The 24,584-nt window shown below is 44.6% G+C and overlaps 2 protein-coding genes across 10 annotated transcripts in view; one reads left to right on the top strand and one right to left on the bottom strand.

Annotated features, from left to right (window-relative positions):
* ABCA4 (ATP binding cassette subfamily A member 4) overlaps positions 1-19,947 on the top strand; it is a 357,920-nt gene extending 337,973 nt beyond the window's left edge. For 2 of the 3 annotated variants that reach the window (XM_074262732.1, XM_074262731.1), the window contains 9 exons: positions 285-347; positions 1,904-2,010; positions 3,513-3,654; positions 5,043-5,177; positions 7,322-7,425; positions 7,508-7,600; positions 9,031-9,280; positions 10,503-10,589; positions 18,105-19,947. In XM_074262732.1, the coding sequence (XP_074118833.1) occupies positions 285-347; positions 1,904-2,010; positions 3,513-3,654; positions 5,043-5,177; positions 7,322-7,425; positions 7,508-7,600; positions 9,031-9,280; positions 10,503-10,589; positions 18,105-18,206 (1,083 nt within the window). In that variant the 3' untranslated portion in view covers positions 18,207-19,947. Of the gene's footprint in view, positions 1-284; positions 348-1,903; positions 2,011-3,512; positions 3,655-5,042; positions 5,178-7,321; positions 7,426-7,507; positions 7,601-9,030; positions 9,281-10,502; positions 10,590-13,103; positions 14,495-18,104 lie in introns of those variants that run through there. The other variant, XM_074262733.1, reaches the window with a different exon arrangement.
* LOC141539661 (very-long-chain enoyl-CoA reductase-like) overlaps positions 2,004-24,584 on the bottom strand; it is a 96,369-nt gene continuing 73,788 nt past the window's right edge. For 3 of the 7 annotated variants that reach the window (XM_074262735.1, XM_074262734.1, XM_074262738.1), the window contains 6 exons: positions 18,231-18,303; positions 18,062-18,105; positions 15,335-15,392; positions 14,037-14,125; positions 13,527-13,572; positions 11,634-13,266 (listed from right to left, as the gene is read on the bottom strand). In XM_074262735.1, the coding sequence (XP_074118836.1) occupies positions 13,139-13,266; positions 13,527-13,572; positions 14,037-14,125; positions 15,335-15,392; positions 18,062-18,105; positions 18,231-18,303 (438 nt within the window). In that variant the 3' untranslated portion in view covers positions 11,634-13,138. Of the gene's footprint in view, positions 2,755-5,569; positions 5,681-11,633; positions 13,267-13,526; positions 13,573-14,036; positions 14,126-15,334; positions 15,393-18,061; positions 18,106-18,230; positions 18,304-24,584 lie in introns of those variants that run through there. The other 4 variants (XM_074262740.1, XM_074262737.1, XR_012481356.1 and 1 more) reach the window with 3 other exon arrangements.

The raw sequence follows: 24,584 nt of genomic DNA, 5'->3' as shown, positions 1-24,584 counted from the left end.
GTATCACTTTCTAATCTAGGCCCTACCCTCCATTTTACAAATTATTAAAGTGAGCCCTAGAGAGATATAAATGATTTGCTCGAAGTCACACAAATAACTGGAACAAACCAATGTTCTTTCTACTCCTCTGTGATATTAGAATCTTCTGCATTTCTTGCTGGCTAGAGGAGTTTGGGCTAAGGATTAATATGCTGAATATTTTGGCCAGCCTCCTAGCTTGGGGCTGTGGGAGCACTAGACTATCTACCACAATAATAAGAGTAACTTCTTGTGGTTTTTTCCAGATTTATTCGGGCACCACAAGCCCAGCAGTGGACAGACTGTGTGTCGGTGTTCGCCCAGGAGAGGTCTGTATATACCAGGCTTTGTGTAGAGAGGAAAAATGAAAATTAGTTTGAGCCCAAAAGTCAGACCCATCAAAAAGGCCAGGCCAACGCCTTGCCATAATATGAACTCGATGCCTCACCTCTCCAAGATCTCTGAGAGAAGAGCGTGCCTGAGCTGTATTTTGAAGGAAAAAGAAATTCTAAAAGGCAGAGATAAGGAATAGTGCATTCTATGCACCGGAGTGGCCATCCAAAGATCCAGAAAGGAAATGGAGTACTGCAAGTGAGGAATAGAAGTCCAGTTCTGCTGAGCCATAAAATGTGGGAAGAGAGCTATTATAAGAGGCAGGAAAGATAGCTGAGGGCTAGGTGATGAAGAGCCTTAAAACCCTGTTTTATCCCAAAGGCCATAGGGAGCCTTTCTTAGCTTTTAGGAGCAAGTGACCTCTACCTGAATTTCAGTCACCAAACACTGAAAGAAAAATCTTTTATGAGTAAGAGAAAAAAAAAAAAGGAAAAGAAAAGGAACTGGCTAGAAATTGACTTGTAGCAATTGAAGTAAACTGGGAAAACATATCTGGATCCAAAGATTTTTATTCTATTTTATTTTTGTTATTTTAGTCTATTTGCAAAGTTGCTGGGCCCATGGTAGGTTATAGATGCTTCCATATTAGAAGGAAATTTGGTCTACTTTCAAGGAACCTACAAAGAAAAGCCTGGCATGTAGACCACCCTGGCGTTATCCTCTGATTAGGCAGGAATTAGGGACAAAAACCATCCTGATTTTGCCTTTCTTTGTAGCTCTGATTTAGCACAAAGTCTGGCACTTCATAAGTACTTAAATGCCTGATGACTGAATATCTTTGGGTGGATAATAATCATAGTAACTGATATTTATGTAGCAAAGCTGGCAAAGCACTTTTTGAGCTTTATTAGAACACGCAGATGAGTGTGTTGTATTATTTGACCAGCAAAGAAAAATCCCTCTGACTCATATACCATCTATAGTATAGACCTGTCAGACTTTTTGAATCATTTATTCATTCAACAAGCTATTATTAAGTGCATATTATTCTATGCAGCCACTGTGCTTTTAGCTTATTTGTTAGCTTTTTAGTTATTTAAGAGATTGAAAACTGCAGCAAAAAGTAAAAATCTGGAACCTGAAATAGGTAACAGCAAGCCATTATCAGTCATTAATACTTAAGCCAGAATTAGGTTATCAGTTTAGCTATCAGAGAACAGAACTCTTTGTGAATGGAACATAGAATAGGGTAAAGGGTCTACTTCTAAACTTTGAATGCCTTCCCCAGTGTAGGGGAAGAAAGACAGAAAAGGGACCTATTGAGGACTCTGGATCCTGAGGTGGGTTATAAGAATGGAGAAAACCCATCCAAAGATGAGGAAGATGCCAGAGTCCTGTTTCATCGTTTGATCTGGGGTCACCCCCGATGGAGGAGGCTGTGAATGTTGGTGTTACATTATCAGTGCAGACCTGGAGCTTTCCTCATGGGCAGGCAAAAGAGAAAGAATAAAGAAACATTTCTTCTAGCCCGGCTGTTTACCTTGTGTTTTAGTGCTTCGGTCTCCTGGGAGTGAACGGTGCTGGTAAGACAACCACGTTCAAGATGCTTACTGGGGACATCCCCGTGACCTCAGGAGACGCCATCGTGGCAGGGAAGAGGTGAGCGCCTCGCTCTGTGGTCCGGGCCCTGGCTCCATGGTGCAAACACTGGTCCATGCCAAAATAGACCCATATAGGGAAGCCATCATAAGTGTCTTCCACCAGGCAAACCCCCCTGCCCACCGTTATCGGGCCCAGAGAGATCATGCTAGGAATCAGTTAGCAAGCCCAGAATCTGAACTCCTCTACTCCAGTCCCTGCTCTTGGCTCTAGGCTACAGCTGCTTCTCCTATACCAGGGCTCTCCCTCCACTGAGTAAGGGTAAGGAAGCCCATTTCCACCTGCCGACATGTGGCGTCTCTAGCTAGTTCTTGGCTGTCTAGAAATATGAAACTCCCATTCAATCTCTGAAGGGTTTTCTGTCTTTAGAAGTTAAATTCATATATGATTTTAGTCTGAGCCTTGAAACCTCAGGGGCTCATTAGTAGGGACCTCAAGATCGGGGTTGTACTTTCTCCCTTGGAGTGCAGCGAGGAGAGGGCTCACTTCCCTGATACCCTCTGGGCTGAGGGCCACCCCATAAAAGAACCCAGTACTGGCACAGTCCTCCTCCCAGATAAAGATGTGCCCTCTCCTGCTCTGTCATGGTCAGACTGTTCCCAGAGCCTCCTCTTCCATTCTGAACATCACATTTCAGGAAGGGCCTTGAGAAACCAGGGAGTCCAGAGAAAGCCATCCAGGGTGGTGAAGGGCCTTGCATCTACATTACCTGAGGACTGGCTGAAAGAACTGAGGGTTTTTAGCCTGGAGAAGAGAAACAAAAAGGGATGACGGTAGTGGGGATGAGAGCTGCCTTCAAATATTTGAAGGACTTGAAAGCATTTGAGGACTTCATAATAACTAATAATAACTGGCATTTATATGGCTCTAAGGTTTGTAGACTGTTTTACAAACATCTCATTTCATTCTCATAACAATCCTGGGAAGTAAGTGCTATGATTATTTCCATTTCACCAGTGAGGAAACTGAGGTAAACAGAGGTCAAGTGGCATGCCTGGGGTCACATAGCTGGTTAGTGTCTCAGGCCAGATTTGACAGACCCAGACGGCAGGTGCAATGCCCTATCCACTGTACACCTCGCTGCCTTGCTGCCTAGACTTGCTGACCTTGGCCCCTGCGTGTGGACCAATACGAGTAAGAAATGTAAGAGGCAGACTTAGGTGTGATGGCAGGCATTAGGTGCTAACAATTAGGGCTCTCCCAGGGCGGGACAGGCTGCCTCAAGATGAGATGGGTTCCTCCTACATGGAGTCTTCCTACTCTCACATTCTGTGATGTATGTCGGGTTCAAAGTCTCAATTTCTGGAATTAATTAGCTTCCAATCAGGGCTCCTCCTTCCTTGAAATCTAAAACTGGGTGTACATTTCTAGCAGTTGGGTGAAGGGAGGAAGGGAGCAATTTATCTTTGCTGAGGTGTCCTCATCAAATGCTTAAGAAGTGCTCCACCCACTGTGACCCACTGGCCATTTCTGCATCTAAAGATTCCTCCTTTTTCTTGCAGTGTTTTAACCCAAATTTCTGAAGTCCACCAAAATATGGGCTATTGCCCTCAGTTTGATGCTGTTGATGACCTGCTCACAGGTCGAGAACATCTGTATCTCTATGCCCGCCTCCGTGGTGTTCCTACAGAAGATATCAAAAGGGTAAAATTGGCCTCATTATTGATGTCTGGGGGGAGATAAAGCCCAAATCCATGACTGTGCTTTCCTCCAGGGCAAGGCAGGGCAAGATAGGGATTGGTCTATGGCAGCTTCTTCATTCTTCATAGATCTTTAAAAATCTCAAAGTAATATATACTATCATTTATATTATAATTATTTTACATAAATGCTAATTGGTACTGCCCTTGCTGTGGCCATTGCTCATTTTTACTATATGTCCTCAAGTCCAGAAGCTGCCAGTTTATGCTGTTAGGCTCTGGTCACCACATGGTCACCAATGGGACCAATGGTCAGGTTTGGTTATTTTCTGGGCTTAAGCTCAATGGAACTGAGGCGTTTTGTTTCTGTCATCAGACTAGAGTTTTGAGCTTAGAATGATTTCTTGACTTTATAAAATTGGAGGCTCTTTCCCTAGATACAGTATCCAGTAACATTTCCACTCCCTCAGCCCCAGTAATCTGCAATTTTTAACCAAGAGACTCCATCTCACTTCCAGCACTTTGTGTGGCTGACCCTCATGCCTAGAATGCTCTTCTTCCTCATCTCTATATCCTGGCTTCCTTCAAATCCCATCTTCTTCAAAAAGCCTTTTGAATTTCCCTCATTATTTCCAGTTTAATCTGTATTAAACTTGTTTGTATATAGCACTGTGTTTGTTGTCTCTCCTGTTAGATTGAGAACTCCCTTTTTTGTATCTCTAATGTTTAGCACAGTACCTGGCAAATGGCAGGTGCTTGCTAAATGCTTGTTGATGAATACATGGTGTAAGCTGAAGAACAAAGAGAGAAGGGAACTGACATGAGCATATCCCTTATTTGGGATTCCTGGTTTCCCTTGTTACTTGGGGAGGAATGGGAGGGCAAGGAAGAAAGGGCATGACAAATCATTTCAAATATCTGGGATAATTGGATACCCTTTAATTTTGGGTTAGGATCGTGTTTGGCTGCTTTGTCTTAAGTTGATCCCCCCAGTGTAACTGATAATAATTCATTCTGCATCCCTACCCCAGCCTAGTACTTTATACTGACACAGTATACAGGGTATCCCAAAAGTCTTAGTATGGTTACATGCCATTAAAGCTTAAAACTGTGCTAAGACCTTTGGAATACCCTGTATACTTTATATTTACCTCTCTGTCTACACATTGAACCTGATAAATAAAATGTAATTTTCTTCAAGGCAAAGACTAGAGAGGTTGGGTTATTTGAACTACGGAGATGCTTGTTGAATTGAATTTTACCAAATGCTTGTGAGAAAACCTTCTTACAGTGTGTATATTTTTAATGCTGTTTGCATATTGTCTCCCACTATGGAGAGTCTCTGTCTCTGACATTCAATAAGTGTTTAATAAATGCTTGTTGGTTCCCCAGGTAGCAAATTGGTGCATTCGGAGCCTGGGTCTGTCTCCCTACGCAGACCGGCTGGTAGGCAGCTACAGTGGGGGGAATAAGCGGAAGCTTTCCACGGCCATTGCTCTGATTGGCTGCCCTCCTCTGGTGTTGCTGGTAAGAGGCATTATGGGATCAGGGGGAGGGATGAGGTTCCTGCAATATATAGACCCAATGACCCTTCTCCCATGGAAGTATCATTCAATTCCAAGAATATTTCAATAACCTGGGCCAATGGAGCTGGAAAACTAGGGGTTCGATTCATCTTTAATGGTTCGTTTAAAAGAAAAACACGTATAGTTAATGGGCCAAGAATACAAATATGAACATTAAGAGTTCAGGAATATAAGTATAAAATACATATTTTTATATTATGTAGGTACCTACATAAATATGAAGACAGTATGGCTTAGTGGACAGAGAGAGAGCTGGCCTTGGAACCAGCATGAGGCAGATTCAAGTCCTCTCTCTGACACAAACTGCTATGTGACCCTGAGCAAGTCACTTACCTCAGATAATTCTAGTTGAGAAGGCAAATCTCTAAGAGCAGAAATTGTAGGGAGGGTATCAGTCTTCACTGATAGAGTTGCCTCTGTACCAGGGAAATCATTGGCCAAGTCCTAAATAGATATTTGTATTTATTTATATTTATATATATGTATATATGCACATATACATATATAGTATTGTTATATGTGTGCACACATGGACATATACATAAAGATATTTGTATTCATTTACATTTATATATACATATATAGTAGTGTTTTATATATATGTGTATGCATATATGTTCATAAATATTTATTTAAATTTATTTTACATTTATTTGGATTAATTTAATTTTCAAATTCAACAAAATAACCCAGTTTTCCTCTTTCAGTTTGATTCAAATCTTTATATAAAAATGTAACGATCACTACATGGGTATAAATGGGTTCATCAATTTGGCCTTTGAATTTCCCAGGGTGGGAGGGATTATTTTTGTGAAAAGGCCAGCTAAATCACCTCCCCCACCCACCCCAAACGGATCAGACACACAGTATTGTTCAGAACTCAGAGACCAAGGGAGGTGAAGCTTGCTTTCCCTGTGATCCAAGAGTGCCAGTAACCCTGGAACCTCTCCCAGGCACTGACCCTCGTCTGGGACTGAGAGAAAGAAAACCCTCACACACATCTCTTGCTATTGCCAGACAAACAGGAGTTCACTAGTAGCACTCAAGGGAATAGAGAAGTCTCCTAGGGTGTCCCTCTGACTCACTCTTGCTTTTAAAGGTGGTACTCTAAAGCTCACACCTATCCTTAAATCCTAGTATCTCCCCACCACAGGCTTTGGGTTACTTTTTATAGCTTTTATATATGCTTCTGTGGGTACATATTTGTTACCCTGATAGAAGCTCCTTGAAGCCAGGGATTATTTCATTTTGCCTCCTTGTATCTCCAGCACTTAGCACAGTGCCTGGCACATAATATGGTTAAGGACAGAGACAAGGACTGAACTTGTGATTTTACTGATATAAGGAATACTAGCCCTCTTTCTGCAATTTATAATCCTCAGTATAATCCTGGGCAAATCACACAACCAATTTATTAGTACTGTAGGTATCCACAGTACTAATAAATTGGTTATGTGATTTGCCCAGGATCATATAGTCAGTATATTTCAGAAGCTGAACTTGAACCCAAGCTTTCCTGGCTTTGAAGTTAGCTTTCTATTCACCAAACCATGCTGCCAATCTTATACTGTTAATATTTTTAATAATTTTTGACAGCCTTTGACAAGGCTGGTAGAATTCTGGACCTACCTGGAGTCAGAGGACTTGAACTCAAAGGCAGTCTGAGATATTTCTTCATCTGTTTCCTCACTTGTAAAATGGGGATAATAATAATAATAGCCCTTATCTCCCAGAGATGTTGCTAGGTAACATTTTTAGAGAGTTTTTCAAACCTTAATGCTAATTCTCACTATGAACATTATTAGTTTCCTGATCTGTAAAATGGGGAGATAGGGCTAGATGGCCTCAAGGCTGTTTTAGAGACTTTTTCTCTACTGCTCTTCCTTCTCTTTTCTTGTATCTGAATTAGAGACTTCATGTCAATCTGATTCATTCTTTTTCAGAGACCTAAATTCTTTGTAGGTTAGAATCCCCCATAGCCCGGCCAGCCTTCGGCCAGGGGCCACAAGGGGGTTGCAGGGGGAGGGTAGATGAGTGACCAGAAAAAGACCAGTTCAGCACAGCACTTTCCTACCCTCCCTCCAGGATGAACCCACCACAGGGATGGACCCCCAGGCCAGGCGATTGCTGTGGAACACCATCATGAGCATCATCCGGCAAGGGAGAGCCGTTGTGCTGACGTCACACAGGTGAGGGCTCTGGGGGTTTGGGGGAGGGGCCAGGAGTGCCCCTCAGCCTCTTACCCCTGCATCTCTTCCTTCCCCCCACCAGCATGGAGGAATGTGAAGCTTTATGTACCCGGCTGGCCATCATGGTGAAAGGAAGCTTCCAGTGCTTAGGTACCATCCAACACCTCAAGTACAGGTAAGAAAACGCCTCTGAGGCGGCTCTCTGAAGCCTGAGGTGCCCAGGTGCAGACAGCTGGAGCAGAGCGGAGACACCTGAGCAAGTCTTCTTCCAGTGCTTACAAGTGTGGGGGAGGGCAGGTCTGGCAGTGGTGCTGGGAAAATCCCCCTCTACCTGCAGCCAGGAGAGGGAGGGCCAAAAGCCAGGCTCTGAACAGCCAACCAAATGGCCTTGTGGGTGACCCGTGTTATTTTGTTTGCAAACCTGTTAAATCTCCTCAAATGAAAGTAAACTCTTAGAGGTCACGGTCTGTTTTCTTCCTGTCTGGATCCCCAGCACAAGCCCAGTGCCTGGCAAGTGGTTGGAGCTTAATAAATGCTTGGAGGTTGACCGAACAACATGTAGGTCTGCAGACTGGGACTGAATCTGTATTCCTGTGTCCGAGCTCAGAATACTTAATTGCCTAAGACTCCTGTAGGTGGAGGAAAGAAGGATGATGTGGGAGTAGTCAGGCAAGTCCGGGAGAGATTGTTCTTGCTGCGCCCTGCTTCCTGCTTTGGGAGCGCACCTCTGCTTCCCGGCTTTTAAGTCCCGCCCCAAATCCGGTCTTCCCCGGGAAGCCTTTCCCCACCCCTCGGAACGCGACGGTCAGAAGTCCGGGGAGCTACGTACAGAACACCGCCTCTCTTCTGACCTTGGGGCAACTCGGCATCTAAGCACCCGCTATGGAAGGCTGCTGCACTGTGTATTTCAGGAGACACAAACATGAATGACAGGACCCTGTCCTCAGGGAAGCTCCTCCGGAGTAGAAAGCCCAGCCTGTTATGGCCAAATTGCTTAACTCTGTGTCCCTCGGTTTCCTTGTCTGCAAAACAAGGGGGTGGACTCGATGACCCAAGGGCCCTTCTAGCTCAGAATCTGTGTGTTCATCTGCCATCTCTCCAGGGTGGACAGTCCGGCGCACGCGCGGGTCTGTGATGTCAGCTTAGGCCAGGTGTGGCCTCTGGCCTTCCCTCTGTTCCCCAGCGATAGACTCGTTATGCGCGGGAGAGCATGGGCTTCTAGCTTTGGAGCTCAGAGGCCCTCCAGTCCCTTCTTCTCGCTTTACAGAGAAGGAAACTGAGGCTCAGAGAGATGAAGTTACCTTCCACCGTGACCCATGTGGTAAATGGCCGAGCCATTCACTCAGAGCCGTTTAATCCATTTACCAGCGAGGAGACTTAGCCCCGGCAGGATTAAGGCACAGGGAGCGGGACAGTCACACAGGCAGGAAGTGTCCACAAGGTGGTACACACTGAGGGCTGGCCAGCGGCAGTCGGTCCCCTCCAGCTGCCGGCGACGCAGCAGCGCCCCCTGCCCGTGGAGGGGATGGATGCGCATTCGTCCAGAGCGGAAGGAAAGCCCCTCTCCCTCTTCCCTTCCCCCTCTCTTCTGCACCTGCATCCTAGGTTTGGGGACGGCTACATCGTCACCATGAAGATCAAGCCCCCCAAGGTGGGTCTGCTTCCGGACCTGAACCCTGCTGAGCAGTTCTTACAGGCGAACTTCCCGGACAGCGTGCAGAGGGAGAGGCACTACAACATGCTGCAGTACCGCATCTCCTCCTCCTCGCTGGCCAGGATCTTCCAGCTGCTCATCTCCAACAAGGACAGCCTCTACATCGAAGAGTACTCGGTCACACAGACCACGCTGGACCAAGTAAGTCCGGCCGGGCCGGGGCCGGCCTTCCCTCGGGCAGGCGGGGAGTTAGGGCAGAGCCCCTGGGCCTCGGGGTTAGAGGGCTTGGTGACGGCGGGGCTGCCTGTCATTCTGCCATCTGCGGACGGGGCGGCCCGCCAACGTAAACGAAATTGGGAGACGACCAACGGAGAATAGTGTCTGTTTCAAAGGAAACGGGCTTCCCCTCGCTTCCCCTGCAGACAGACTGGGCCCAGGAACCTCAGGGAACCTGGGACAACCACACAGTGCCAGACCCAAACCAGCGGTGGAAAAAGACGGGGGTCTGTTTTGTCCCCACCTTGTGTAGGGCAGAATGCGGTGAATATTCCGCCTGGCCCTGGCTCTGGGGAGCTGGGTGCTTCCGGGTTCGGAGCACCAGAGCCATGGCTGGAAAGGACCGAGAGGCCCTCGGGTCTAACGCCTAATCGTAGATTTGGGGGAAAAGACACGGGAAAGGCCCAGGAAACCTCAGGGCAGGACTGGAACCCAGGGCCAGTGTGGGCCTTTTGTGTGCACCCTGCCCTTCTTCCCCCTCCCTCAGCCTCAGCCAAGGAATAGGAGAGGCGGGTGTCCGTGGGACGCGGGTGTCGGGGATCCCGCAAGCCCACTGCACAAGCCACCTTCAGGAGGACCACTAGGGGGCAGGCCACTGAACGGGTTTGCCTCAGTTTTCTTTTCTGTAAAATAGGGACAACCGTAGCCCTTTGGGCCGGGGTTGTTCTGAGGTAAAGTGGCTCTGCGCCTCAAGGGCGAGCCCGGAAGCTGGGAAGGGCCAAACTCTCCGTCTTGGACCGTGACCGGGCAAAGTGTAAGCCTCGGCTGCCGCAGTTCTCTGTAAAATGAGGAGATAACAGCACCTCCCTCTTAGGGTTGCTATGGGGATCGGCCATTGCAAAGCGCTTTGGGGCACAGGTCAGGGCTAGATGTTAGCTGTTCTGCCTCACGGGATCGTGGCCCGGAGCCTGGAGGGAGCTGGCAGGGCACCGGGTCCGGAGAGGAAGCGGCAGCCGCAGGATGTGACCCAAAGCCCGCCCCCTCTCGTGTATCACTCCCTGGCCTCCAGGCTGCCGGTATAGCTTCGCGCACTGTGCCCCCATTCCCAGGGTCCCGTGACCTAGTGACCCCTGACCCCTCCCAGCCGCCTCGGAAGGCTCCCATTCACCCGCTCTCTTGCTCTCCTGCCTCTGTCCCACCTCCGCAGGTTTTTGTCAATTTTGCTAAACAGCAGACTGAGGAGGACGACCTTCCCTTGCACCCCCGCGCAGCCGGAGCCGCCCCGGACGCCAAGGTAGCCCCAGCTCCCCCCTCCCAGGATGCGGTGTAGAAGGCGGCCTCTGCGGGGCTCCTCGGCTGAGCCGGGGTGACGGACCAGCCCCCCTCCCCCTGCCGGGCCCCGGGGAGGCCATGTGCGTGTCCAGTCCCAGAGTCCCGCGCGACGGCGGGAACGAGTGTCAGCGCCCGTCGGTCTCTGCTCTAGCTGCTAGCCGCCGTTAGTCGGGCCTTAGCCGCCTGTGTGGTTTTAAATCCCAGACTCTGGCAGTTTGAGGAAGCCTGGGTCCTTCGGGGGCGGCCTGCGTCCCTAACTGAATGAAATGCTGGAGCTGGGGGGGGGGGGGGGGGGGAATTGGTGAGGTAAAGCGCATTCCCCACCACGTGCTCACAGTCAGGGTCAGGAGGCCCCAGAGGGCGGAGCCCAGGCCCTTCCTCGCTCTAGCCTGATGTCATCCTCCTCCAGGTAGGAAGCTGAGGCCCAGAGTTACCGAGGACTGCGCATGTTTGGCGTGGGGCCCGGTGTATATTGAGCACTTAATAAATCATTCTGTTCTCTGAAATATCCCCTCAGAGACTTGGAGACTTAGTTGGTTTTCCCTCTTCGAGATAAGTCTAACCCGAAGCATTTATTAAGCCCCGACCTTAAAAGGCCCCATACTAGATGTTAGGGATAGAGGGCAGCAGGAAGGAGAGCCGGCCTTTGGGAAGCGGTGGTTACTGGGGAGAGAGGGCTGTGCCCAGGCCTTGCCCAGAGGCGGAGAAACCCGAGCCCCGAGCGCGGCCATGACGGCACGCTTACTCTTAGATAGCTTTTTACCCTTGAACAACCACGGCACAGGTAAGTAACGCAGATATTTCTTCCCTTTCATGAATCTGGTTTCTTTTGTACATAGGGGAAAAAAAATCTAGATTTTCGGGAAACCAGAGGTGCCTTTTTGTACGCAAAAATGGAAGAAGCAAAAAAGTCTTGTTTTATGTTTTACATCATGCAGAGAGTTATGGGACTTGACTGACTTCAGGCCAATGGCTGTTACTTTTCCCCCCCATAATGACTTTAAAATTCAAAACATAGCTTTGACTTTATTATGTAGATCATCTTTACAAAGAGTTGCAAAAATCTTTCTGTACAGCACTCATAGTGAAATAAATCTATCTCAGAATAAATTAGCAATCATATTTTCCAGTTTGAGATCCTAAAATCTTTTTTTCCCTTTAAAATATCCCACAAACTAGGATGGGATTCTTTCTTGTGCAGGTGTATAGAAAACCTTCACAACTTTCCCCTGAACAGATGGCGGAAGATCAGCTCCCTAGGAGGCCCTGAGGCTGGCTGACTCCCTCCTAGCGGGCTGTGAGCACAAGAGCTGGGCTGAGCTGCTGTCATTCAGGAGCCAGAGATCAGTGCATCGTTCACCAAGTGCATTTGAAAACCTTGCTGAAAACATCCCGAAGGATGAAGACTCTTTGGTTTTATCTCCACCTGTTTTATGAAAACGGGCTGAGGCTTGTGTAGATGATCGAGTCAACTAGCAACATTTTAAATGGTTAATAATTGAATGTCTGTGACCTGGACCCTCCAGAATCTTGAGCCGTTCCAGTCGGTGCCTCAGTCCCACTAGGCTAAATGATCCGCTTTCCCCATTAACAGTCCTTTCAGATATGGCTTTAGCATTGGTTAATCCATGCGACACTCCCCTTGTCCTGGATTCATGCCTTTATATTCTCATCCCTAAATTCAGGACATGAGAAGGTTTCTTCTTAGGGTGACCTGTGACCTGACTACGTGGTACATACTCTGTCTAGCTAAGTCCTCACAACGCTGCTAGCCACTGGCTCACCAAGTAAACCTCCTACCTCTGTTTTCCCTTCACTCAGACCCCGTGGTTCCTGCCCTAATGGCAGAGGTCATGATATTTCTTCATCGGCTGGATAAATAACACTGAGTGCCGCCTCTGCCCGGGTGAGACTAAGAGAATGGCGCTGAGTGTTACTCTGAGGCCTGAGCGCACCAGGACTCGGGCGCCCTGCCCTATTATAGTCCCTGGATTCTCCCAGACTGCTCTTCTGACACAAGCCAGCCCTGTCCTAAACGGGGGGAGTTTCCATAGACATGAAGGCTCTGATAACTTTCCTGGGCTTAAAAACAAACAAAAAGAAAACAACCATCTACTGCTACTCCCAAACGCAAACGAAAAAACCCTTATGAAAATGTGTTACCTTTCAATATGCACATGTAGGTGCATAAAGGAAGGGGTGTGTTTATGCACACACACAAACTAGAATGACAGGGTCTGGAAGCTGGAAAGGACCCTAGAAGGAACCTGCTCCAGGTCTCCCTCCTGCAGAGCAAGGAACGGAGGATATTCTCTTACTCTGAAGTGCTGACAGACCCCACCCCGTGCCTGGGTTTAGCTGTCTTTAAAAATATTATTGCCAATTGATTAACTTTAAACATTAAAGAGTCACCACTTTCTTTTTTTTGAGGAAACTCAGAAGACCAGGGCTCAAATGTTGGCTTCTCTGCCCTTAGGTCCGCTGAAGTGCCCGCTCTTCACCGCTTGCTTCCTACAGCAAGAAAGGAATGATTGGCATCCTGAAACTGGGGTAATCCTTGAACTCTCTTACATAAGTGCAGTGTTTGTCCTTTGCCCAGATTGTCATCTGAATGAAGCCAACCAGTGTAAATAATCCCACTGTAGCAGGAAAAAAAAAAAAAAAAAAAAAAAAAGGAGAAGAAGAAGAAGAAAGAAAGAAAGAAAGAAAGAAAGAAAGAAAGAAAGAAAGAAAGAAAGAAAGAAAGAAAGAAAGAAAGAAAGAAAGAAAGAAAGAAAGAAAGAAAGAAAGAAAAAGGAAAAAGAAAAGAGAGAAGAAAATCCATGTAATCCAGTGTCGGCTCCCTGGGGAGTGCAGGGCCACAGCAGGGCCCCGTTGGAGAAGAACTGAGCAGACTCACCTGGGACACACTGAGTCATGATGGTGAAACTGATCCAGGCCCCCACCTGTAGCCAAACAGACACAAGACAGCTCTTCACCTAGGCCAGAAGCCAGGCCTGAACCCTTAGCTAGCTTCCCAGCCAACATCAGCCCAGGACCTGTTTGCTTTTCAAGCTGATCTCTGTGGCTCTGATTGTTTATGAAGCATATGTATATGCCAGAGATAACAATGTCTGCCTGTATTGAGGAAGAATGAATCTGACAGGAGGGTCTCAACTATTACAACTTGGTGGCCCATACACTCCTGCTTTCGGTATCACGTCTTGGCTAGTCCCGGCGAGATCAGGCCCAAGGAAAAGGGTGAGAGGCAGGAGAGAGCATGTGAGCCAGCCCCTCAGTCGTGAGAGAGCATGTGAGCGAGCCCCTTAGTCATGCTGTCTGGGAGGGCAGTGAATCTGCTTGGAAGCATCCCCGCACCCAGCAAGACCACCCCTCCCTTCCCTAAGCCCCCACCCCTTTTCTGACTTACTTCATAGGTGTAGTTAGGACAGGAGACAAAGAAAAATAGCCATGTGAAGGGATTCTTGGTTGGGTAGGGGATGCGGCGCGTCTTTGGTCCTAGAGACAAAAGAATGGCCACGGTGGGCCCTGTGAGTAGCATTTTCATCACATCAACAAAGCTAACAGTCTGAGCCCTGCTTAGTCCGTAAATGCCCACACTGAAAATTTACCAACTCTGGCCCCCTGAGAAGGAAAAGCACCCGGAACTTTCTTGTCCAGAGGTGGTTTCCAAAAGGGGCTGCAGGGCCTCCTGTGAAGCTTTAGTCCCACGAACCTCAAACATCCATGGTCGCCAGACCCCAGGGAAGGGGGACTCACAGGGAGGCACCTGATGGGGCTAGCTTTGTCGCAGCAAAGGGGACAAGCCCTTGGTGTTTTATCCTGGTACGGTACAGATGCTTAATAAATGCTTGTTAATTTGACTCAGTCATTGTATCAGAGTTAGAGCTGGAAGGGACTTTCATTTCTCCTTTGCCCCCACCCCCATTTTAAAAGTAAGGCAAAGGCAGCATGAGAATCAATGACTTGGCCAGGAACACATAGCCACTAAGAGCTTGAGCTAGGACTTAGAGCTCCGTGTTCTGGATTACAAGCCCATTGCTTTCTACTACACTGTGTTCCCTCCCAAGGGGCTACTTAATTCCTTGTCCGATGGAAGAACACACTCAGGCGTAGATGGGTTGGGCAGGACATTAGTGGGAAACTCTCCCCTACCATCCTTCTCTCCTGGCTCCAGACCAGTCAGGTAGCATACATCAAGCGCCTGCTGTGAGCTAAGAGCAGCTAGTAGTGAGCCAGTGGCCAAGGGGAGCAGAGTGGCCAGTAGAGATGGATGCGTTGGCCTGTGGGTGCTCGCTGGGCCTTGACTCACACAAGCCCTTCTTTAGCTATCCTCCAGCATCTCAGGCTGGGTGCTTAGACCAGGCCACGGTACCAGGGTGCAACCAGCTCTGGGGGAGGGGGGTGTCTCAGTATGCTTGCCCCTGGATGAAGAGCTAGGAGACGCATTCTGTAAGGGCCATGAAGTACGGCAATGTCTCTGGAGATGTACAGAGTCCAGAAGCCACTGAAGGGACCCCTCCCCAGCCCTCGCTTTCTTGGCCATCCAAGCACAGACATGGGTGAGCTAGAGGCAAGATTTTACCATTTCTAAGGGTTTTGTCATTAAATCCCATACAGAAAAGTCTGCTTGGCTTTACGGTTGTGGGCCTCTTTTTAAATTACATAAATACTAATAGTAAAAACAGAAAATAAGTCAGCTCTTACCATTTCCTCTCAGATTATTGAGTTCCACATGGATTGAAAAGTTTCCAGCTTCACATAACTACATTAAAAGACATAAAAAAAAGATGGTGACATAGTTTTGCTACATTTTAACCCTGTAATATACTGGTTTTGGGGTTCTTTTTTTCCTTATTGGACCAAGGATTTCATTGTCCTAAAGAACTTCTGTACCAAAGTGGTTCAGGATAAAAATTGATGTGCAGTTTAGTCTTTGAGATTGTCTGGGGCCCCAAGAAGTGACTTGTCCAGTGTCCTACAGCTAGAATATGTCCAAGGTGATACTAGATGGTCAGGGACTGCTCGACTCTGGGGTCAGCTCCCACCCTTCACACCAAGTTGCCTCTCTCACCCGATAACGGGGACTGCTTCATAGAATAGAAAAAAAGTTCCTCTGGTCTCCACTTCTGAAGACAAAGGTCAACTTTCCCTTCTAACCCTTTCAAAAGCAGAAATCTTCATCTGATTTCTCTTAGAGAATCATTAAGAAGCCCTCTCTTCACGGTGATTTCAAGAGCTGGATCTTCAATTCTGGTAAAAGACATTAAAGAACATGGGAGTAGTCCTAACTAATAGTAGCTAACATTTCTCTAGCACTTATTATGTGCCAAGCATTACTGAAAACAGTAACTACGAGATAGATGCTATTATCATTCCCATTTTGCAGATGAGGAAACTAAGGGAAAGAGAAGTTAAGTGACTTGCCCAGGATCTCACAGTAAGTCCATGAGGATAGATTTAACTCAAATCTGATCTGACTGCAGGCCAGGTATCCTATTCCCTGACCACCTGGCTGCCCTAGGAACATGGGGCAGATCTTGCAACCTGAGGCTGATGAATCCATTTTAAAAAACATTTCGACCTCTGCAATTCAACATAATTGGTTTTCTTTATATATTCTACATGTTTTATTTTTGCATTTAAAAAATTATCCTGACCCTAGAGGAGTTTTATAGGTCCCTCAAAGGGATATATATTCCCCAAAGATTAAGAATTCCTGGTCTTCAAGTATTATCTTTCACTGTTAAGTTAGTACTACAAGATGGCCCATCACTCCAAAACATCCCAGGAAAGATTCTCAAAGGGAAACTGGATAGCCAATCCATGGTACTCTTAACACAATAAAATAAATGTATGTGAGAAGTATGGGATAGCAGGAGGAGTATAGAATCTGAAGTCAGAGACAGGGCTTCAAATGCCAGGCCACTTCCTATTTCCTGGATGATCTCATACAAATCACTTCAGTGAGCCACAGTTTCTTTGTGAAGGAAAGGGTTAAGATGAGATACGATTATTGTCCCTTCCAGTTCCAAGTGATAAAGCTGGATTAAAGAGTGTTCATTGTTAGGTAACTTATTGGACATAATCTAAATGCTTTCCAGAATGTCTCAGCTAATTCATAGCTCTAACAAAAGAACCCTAATATATTTTTTCTGGCAGCCTTTCCAACATTCAATGTTTTTCTCTTTTATTATCAAATTATTTTTTGCCAATCTGATGGATGTGAAGTAGAACTGCAAAATTAATTTAGTTAAATTAATTTCATTATTAAAGATCTAGACTATTGAGTTAATGTTTTTAAAAATTCAATTTTATTTTATTTTTTGATTCAAATTCCCTCCTCTTCTTTCCTATCCACTTTCCCTTGAGAAAATAAGAAACAAAACTACAGTCTTCAGCTATGCCTTTGGCTCTTCCCTTCACAAGAGGTTGACAACACATATATTTGATCTAGCACTGGCTATTTCCAGCAATTATTAAGATGACCAAGGTGATCAAATTAAACAAGGTGAGAACTTTCAGGATCACAGGATTTAAAGATCATCAGGGTCCAAACTCTTCATTTTACATGATTATTTGACAAGCTCTAGATTCTAACCTCAGTTGGTCTAATTCGTGGCCCCTAAATATTCCCTCTCTCACCTCCTTCCACAAAGCACACGTAATGAGAAAATAACAAAAGCCAGAGATTGGAACCCAAGTTGTAGGAATCATAGAAGGGACCTTTAAAGCCATCTCGTCCAATCTCATTTTACTTATGAGGAAACCAAAGTCAGGAATGTTGAATAAGGCAGAGGCTTAGGATTTAAATTTGAATTCAGGATTTGAATCCAGATCCTTTGATTCTAAATCCAGGTAGTCTGACACCATACAGTCTGACCTTAATTTCTAAAGCCCAATTCAAGAATTCTTTTGCTTTTCTTTTCATCCCTAGCACATAGCACAATGCCTGGCATGTAAGTTAATAAATGTTTGATTGGCCAGCTGACCTTTTCAGAAATTTGTTGTTCTTGATCAGTTATTTCATTTGGGGCTTTTTTGGCAAAGATACTGGCTTTTTCCTTCTCATTTATAGATGAGGGAAGTGAGGCAAATGACAGCTAAGAAGTGTCTGAGAATAGATTTGAACTCAGGAAGATTACTTGTCCCAAGATATCCTTACCAAATGGGAGGAGTGGTATGGTAGGTAGAGCAATGGACTTGGAATGGGAAGGACTGGATTCTAGTTCCACCTCAGCCACCACTGGATCTGTGATCATACAGAAGGTTTCTAAGCTCTTGAAGCTTCCATTTCCTTATCTGGAAAATGGGGGTGGGTTGACTTACACTAAGTAGCTCATAGGATAATTGTGATAAAAGTCCTTAATGTACTATATAAATGTGAGTTATTTGAAAGTTGAGTCAGAGAAAAGTCCAACATAAAAGACCTACCAGAAAGGTGATCAGAGAAAAATTGATCTGCTTTTGTCCGTAGGCTACACACCAAGAGAACAGACAAGACAAAACAACAAGAAAAAAGGAAGAAACAGGAGAGTTAATTGCAAGGCCACCCAAGGGAAATTCAGAAATGATATGAACTGAGGGCCATTTTGTTACTTACAGGGAGGCGTGTAAAGAGGATGATTGATGTAATAAGCAAGCCAAGCAGCAAATCCCCAGTAAAAGAAGCAATTCTGGAAAATAAGTCAGTGTTCTTATTTCAATTTTAGTTTTCAAGTGCCAAAGCCCAGCTACCTTCCTCTACCAAAGAGGATGGTCATGGTCAGTCAACTTTTCCCTGGGAACCCCATCTCAAGTGGTGGCTTCAGACTACCAGGCTGGGAGCATCTAAAAAACCAAGGGTTTGGGTCCCTTATGCCGGTCATTGGGCAACACCAGTGTGGCCATTCTTGGGCTGGCTGGTTGGAAGCTGGCCTCTGGGACACAAAAGCTCCCCTCCTCTATCTCTGAATGGCTAAGAGCCTTAACCAAACCAGGTAAAGTCCTGGAGTCTGGAAAAGTCCTTCACAGTCGTGGTGGACAGGAAGCCTCACTCACTGAGCATCATTTCATTCAGACTCCTCTTTCAGACGGGGAGTAAAAAGAGCAAATAGCCCATCAGAGTCAGGAGAACTCAGAATCGTGCCTCTGACACGTAGGATGGGGCTGATCCTGAGCAAATCACTAAACCTCTCAGAGCTCCATCTATAAATTGGCAATAATATGCTACAGCCTCACAGAAATCCTACAAGGAAAGCCCATTCTGTGACTTTGAAGTACTATGTAAGTGTAATTGCAAAGTAATTGATAAGTCATACATAACAAAGTTGGAAGTTGAACTCAGGGCTTCAGTTACCAGAGTTAGCCTCTTTTCCAGCCATGGCAATAAATATCTGTAATGATGTGAAGTAATTTCAGAGACGTATTATAACCTTCTGGAGAACAGGGCTATGTGTCATTGTTGTGATTATTAACATAGTACATATTATCATTAATATGAAACAGCTAGATGATGCCCCCCAAAAGAACCTAGTTGACTTCTAGAACTGAATAGAAGTGAGTTCAAATCCAGCCTCAGATTCTTACTAGTTGTGTGTGTGACTCTGAGTAAGTCAGTTGACCTCTGTCTGCCTCAGCTTCCTTGTCTATAAAATGGGGATAATAAGGAAGGGAATAAGTATTTAGATTGCACCTACTATATCACATACCAAGCTCTTTACAAATATTACCTTATTTGATACAACAACCCTGAGAGGTAGGTGCATTATCACCATTTTATCTTTGAGGAAACTTTGGCAGAGATTAAATAATTTGCTCAGGGTCACACAGCTAGAAAGTGTCTGAGGTCACATTTGAACTTCCTGACTCTAGGTCCAGCACTCTAGCCTGCCAGCTAGCTGCCAGATAGATAGATAGATAGATAGATGTGTGTGTTATGTTCATCCTTTGTTTTCAAAAAGGACCAATGACGTACAGGGTGACATCTTGACTTTCAAGTGAATTGAATTTAAGTGAACTACACAAAGTTATCAGTGTCATTCTCTTCCATAGTCATTAGACGTATGCACATTACACAATAGATTATCTATTCTATGTCTATCAATGTTATCTATTATATATCTATAATATGTAATATTATTACCTACCTCCCAGGATTGTTGTGAGAATAAAGTGAAATAATATTTGGAAAGCACTTTGCAAACCTTAAAGTACTCTATAAATACTAGCTATTATTATAATGTAATTATATTAATTCCCACAGTGCCCAGCTATATATATATATATATATATGCATAAATATGACAGTATTTATTGAATGAATAAATCATAAGTGAAAAAATATTCTCTTTAAGAGTCTATTCCTGGGCTTAATTGGTTAATCACTTCTAGAACTTGGCCAGCCCCACCACTATCTATTTCATCAACCTGGTCTGGAATAGGAGTGGGAAGGCTGGGAGATATCAGTGGACTTGTCCTTTAATCAAAGCTGTTGCTTCCACCCCCATGTTCATTTTCTGTTGGGTTTGTTAGCCCAATATTTAACATCATGGGGATGGATGGAGGTGCCCAGGAGGGAGCTCAGAAGCCCACAGCAGTGAGGTGAGTGAGTTGAGTAGTTATCGGTTAAATGGAACTTGGAGTCAGAGGGAAGGTTTATTGAAGCCAGAGAGCTTGCCCAATAAAGCTTCAGCTTGGTAGTCAGCTGTGACTCTTCTTCCTTCCCTCACTCTCTTCCAGGCCCATATCCAATCAGCTGTCAAGCTTTATTGACAAATTCTGCCACCACACAAATCTCCATCTATCCCCCTTGTCTCCATTCTCTCATGCCTGAGACTATTATGAAAGTCACTTTCATTATTTTGAAAGGCTTATCACCTCTTGCCTGGGTTATTCTACTGGCCACCTCCCTACTTTCAGTCTCCTGCCCAAATTCATTCTTCATATATAACTGCCAGAATAACCATCCCAAAATACAAGATGCCGCTACTCAAGAAACTTCAGGAAGTCCCTATGATTTCTAGGATAAAATATGAACTGGGCCTAGGAAGCTTCTTCCATCTGATGCCTCGGCTACTGCCTTCTTCATGTAATTCATGACTTACTTTCAGGTACTCTATGTTCCACCCAGCTGGTCTAGTTACTGTTCCAGAACTTGATGATCTCTGACCACCTCCAAGAAGACATGCGAAATGTAATCCATCCTCACCTTCTCTCAGAATCCTTGGTTCCTCCATTCAGGTGCCAACTGCCCCGGGAAACCTTCCAAATCCAACGATTGCCATCACACTCTCCCTCCTCAAAATATACTAAATATACTTATCTATTTACTTGAAGAATATAAGCTCACTGAGGGCAGGATCCTAAAATTCAACTGATTCCAGCAAACATCTTCTGAACCCCTACTGTTGAATTTTAGGATCCTGCATAATTTGGTTATTATTGTTTGGTCATTTCAATTGTGTCCAACTCTTCCTGACTCCATTTGGGGTTTTCTTGGCAAAGATCCTGAAGTGCTTTGCCATTTCCTTCTCCAGTTCATTTTACAGATAAGGAAGCTGAGACAAGCAGAGTTGTGACTTCATCCAGCTAGAAATTGTCTGAGGCCAGATTTGAACTCAAGAAGAGGAGTCTCCCTGACTCCGGGCCCAGCATTTCATTTATCCACCTTATTATTGCCACCTACTTACCTGAACAATCTGGGGTTGCCTCCTTTTTCTAACTCATCTTAGACTCAAGAGCTGAAAGTGTAATACAAGTGTCCCATACTCTTCCCTTGGACTACCGTCAAATTAAACTATTCCCCATTCCTCATGCAAGTTTGGTTCTGTGGGCCTGGAATGCTCTCCCACCATCTCTGCCAGTTGAAATCCTACACATCTTCTGAGGCTTAGGGGGAAGGTCATAGATTTAGAGCAGGAAGCAATCTTGGTCCAGTCTCCTCATTTTACAGGTGAGGAAACTGAGAATGAGCATTTGGGTGACTTGTCTTACTCCCTAAGTAGCAAGAAAGCAAGCTTGTTCAGCTACACATTAGATTAGGTAGCTTCTAGAATCCCTTTCAATTCTGAATCTGTGATACTAATAAAAATCAATATTAAAAATTATTTTCTTAGACTACAGAGATTTAAAAGTGAGATAGATATAGATATAGATATATATTTAAAGCAGCCCAACCATTCTTTAGTTTTCAACCAGCTCATGATCAGTGAATAGCAGACACAGAAAGGATTCTTTCTTGCCACCCCTGCAGTCCTTTGTTTTCTCTCTATTTTTAATAGTTTAAGTTGAGGCAGGTGGCAGACTGAGGGCCTGTCACACTAACCCAGAAGCCAACAGGTCTATGGGCCTATTGGGTTACTTGGACCTTTCGTATTTTGAAGAGAAGATCTACAGGGTTTCTTATCAGGGAGGGTGGCCATCATACTTTATGCAAGTCATCCAACCCTGTCTCTGCAACAGATTCTATTTGATTTATTATTCGTAAATGCTTTATAAAAAAGATTAGCTTTGAACATCAATACAACCTACTCCACTTACATAGTGATTTATATTGAAATGAATTCATTTCTCTTGATAAAGTATTAAAGCAATTTTTCAGATCTTCCTCTAACTCCCCAGAAGGACTTGTCTATCCATTTATTCTCAATTTTCATTTATATAGTTGTGATTAATCAGCAAGCATTTATCAAGCATTTACTATATGTGCTAAATGCTGAAGATAGAAAGAGAAAAACTGTCCTTGATTTCCTGGGGCTCACAGTCCAGTGGGGAAGCAACATGCTACCATTTGTGTACGAAAAAGCTAGAGAAGGATTGAGTGGAGGCAGTCAATGGAGGGAAGGCAACAGCATGAAGGGGGAATAGGTAAGGTTTTCATAGAAATGGGATTTTAGTTGGGAACTGAAGGAAGCCAGGAGGAAGAAGTAGAGGAGGAGGAGGGAAGAAGGGAGGAGGTAAAGGAGGAAGAGGAAGTAAGGAAGAAAAGGAGGAAAGAAAGATGGAGGAAGAAAAGGAGGAAAGAAAGATGGAGGAGGAAAAGGAGGAGGAAGAGGAGGAAAGAAGGAGAAGGAAGAGTAAGAGGAGAATTGTAGGCATGAGGCATAGCCAGCGAAAATTCCCAGAGTTAGGAAATAGTATCATAGAGGCCTGTTATTGGATCATGGAATGAAATGGAGGAGTTGGACAGGGGTAGGAAGGTTTAAAAATATGGAAAGGTGGAGAGGAGGAAGAAAATTATGAAGGGCTTTGAATGCTAGAAGATTTTAAATTTGATCCTCTTTGTGATAATAAGCCATTGGAGTTAAATTAAATGGTCAGACCTGAGTTTTCAGATTATTTTGACAGGTGAGGGAAGAACGGACTGGAGTGGGAAGCAATTTGAGGTAGAAACATTGAACAGCAGATCTGAGTTATGAGAGCAAGAGCTAAGGGCTGGGCAGAGCAGGTTAAGTTATGTCTGTTATAACACACAATTTGTCCCCGGGGATCTAAAGTAATTCCACAAAATCTACCCCTATTTTCTCTCTGTCCCCCATTTGCTATGGATTGTTGATTTTTAAAATGCTTCCTAAACTCCTGCTGGGCAAGGAGTGATTTACTTTGCAATTCTCCTAAAATCCCTCACACCTCTTTTTGTGTAGCCATCTGGTAGTTTACTAGGATGATGGCAGTGTCAGGAAGGGAAGGGGATGTATCTGAAAGCTGTTAGAAAGGGAAAAAAAATCAACAGGGCTTAGCAACAGATTGGATATGAGGAGCTGAGAGTGAAAGGTCCCAAATAGCCTTAGGTGGGGAGCCTGCATGGCTGGGAATATGGTGGTGTCCTATACAACAAAGATGTCAATTTGGACTTGCTGGTCACCAGCAAAGCTCCTGGAATCCAAATTAAAATGTTATTGGAAAATGTTTAGCAAAATAAATAAAAATATAGTACAATCCAAGAAATGTTCAATGTTCATTTGTGCTTCTCCTAGGCAATATACTGCCCATAGGAATTCATTTCTGTTTTAGTGTAGCTCTATAGTAATAAGGAAGTTAAGAAAGGGGGAGGGTTTAGGTGGGATAGATACTGCCTTCAGTTCTGTACATGATTTTTAAATGTCTATAGGACATCAGTTTGAGATGTCCAGTAGTTTATGCCCCATTCTTCTGGTTCAATTTCTTGTACTCTGCTTCCTTTTGTATAGATCTTTCCAGATTTCTTTATTTCTTATATCTCTTTCTTATCCTTATAGTTTCTGACCTTAATTGTCTATAGTATTTGACAATATTATAATATTGTCATTATAATATAGTACTATAGTATAGATTTCAATTTGTTTAGTTATTCCTTTGAGAAGGGTTTCGAGGTAGACTCCTAACAGTGGAATTATTTAGGTCAAGGGACATGATGTTAAAAAAAATAATAATTTTATTATATATTTCCAGATAGTTATGCAAAAAGATGAGTAATGAATTTTATAAGGAGAATTGCAAAGTAAATCACTCCTTGCCCAGCAGAAGTTTAGAAAGCATTCCTAAAATCAACAGTCTCCAGCACATGGTGGGGCAGATAGAAAATGAGGATGAATTTGGTGGGAGGGACAAATTTGTGTCATAATGGGCATAATTTAACTGCTCCCTCCAGCCCTTCCCATAGTTCTTGCTCATACTGATTTCCCTTTTCCTCGCTTCACTAATTTTTCCTTTCTTTCTCTTTCAACTGATGGTTGAATCAACAAATGAAGGGAAGTGGTTAAGTAAGTGTTGATAAATACTAAAACACTACACATTAAATACCTACCTTATGCAAAATACAGTACTTGGGTCTGGAGGATATAAAAAGATGGAGGGCAACAAACATTTAGTAAGAACCTACTCTATGCCATCCAAAATTCTCTGTGGGAAATTTCAGAATCTAGGTCTAATGTGACTTATGTGCCGGTCTCTACATATATGTTTTGAAAGATTTCTAGCTCTAATGCAAGCACTCCAA

The sequence above is a fragment of the Sminthopsis crassicaudata genome, chromosome 4 (genome assembly GCF_048593235.1).
Source record: "Sminthopsis crassicaudata isolate SCR6 chromosome 4, ASM4859323v1, whole genome shotgun sequence".
Classification (NCBI taxonomy): Eukaryota; Metazoa; Chordata; class Mammalia; order Dasyuromorphia; family Dasyuridae; genus Sminthopsis; species Sminthopsis crassicaudata.
This window is presented reverse-complemented; position numbering and strand designations above follow the sequence as displayed.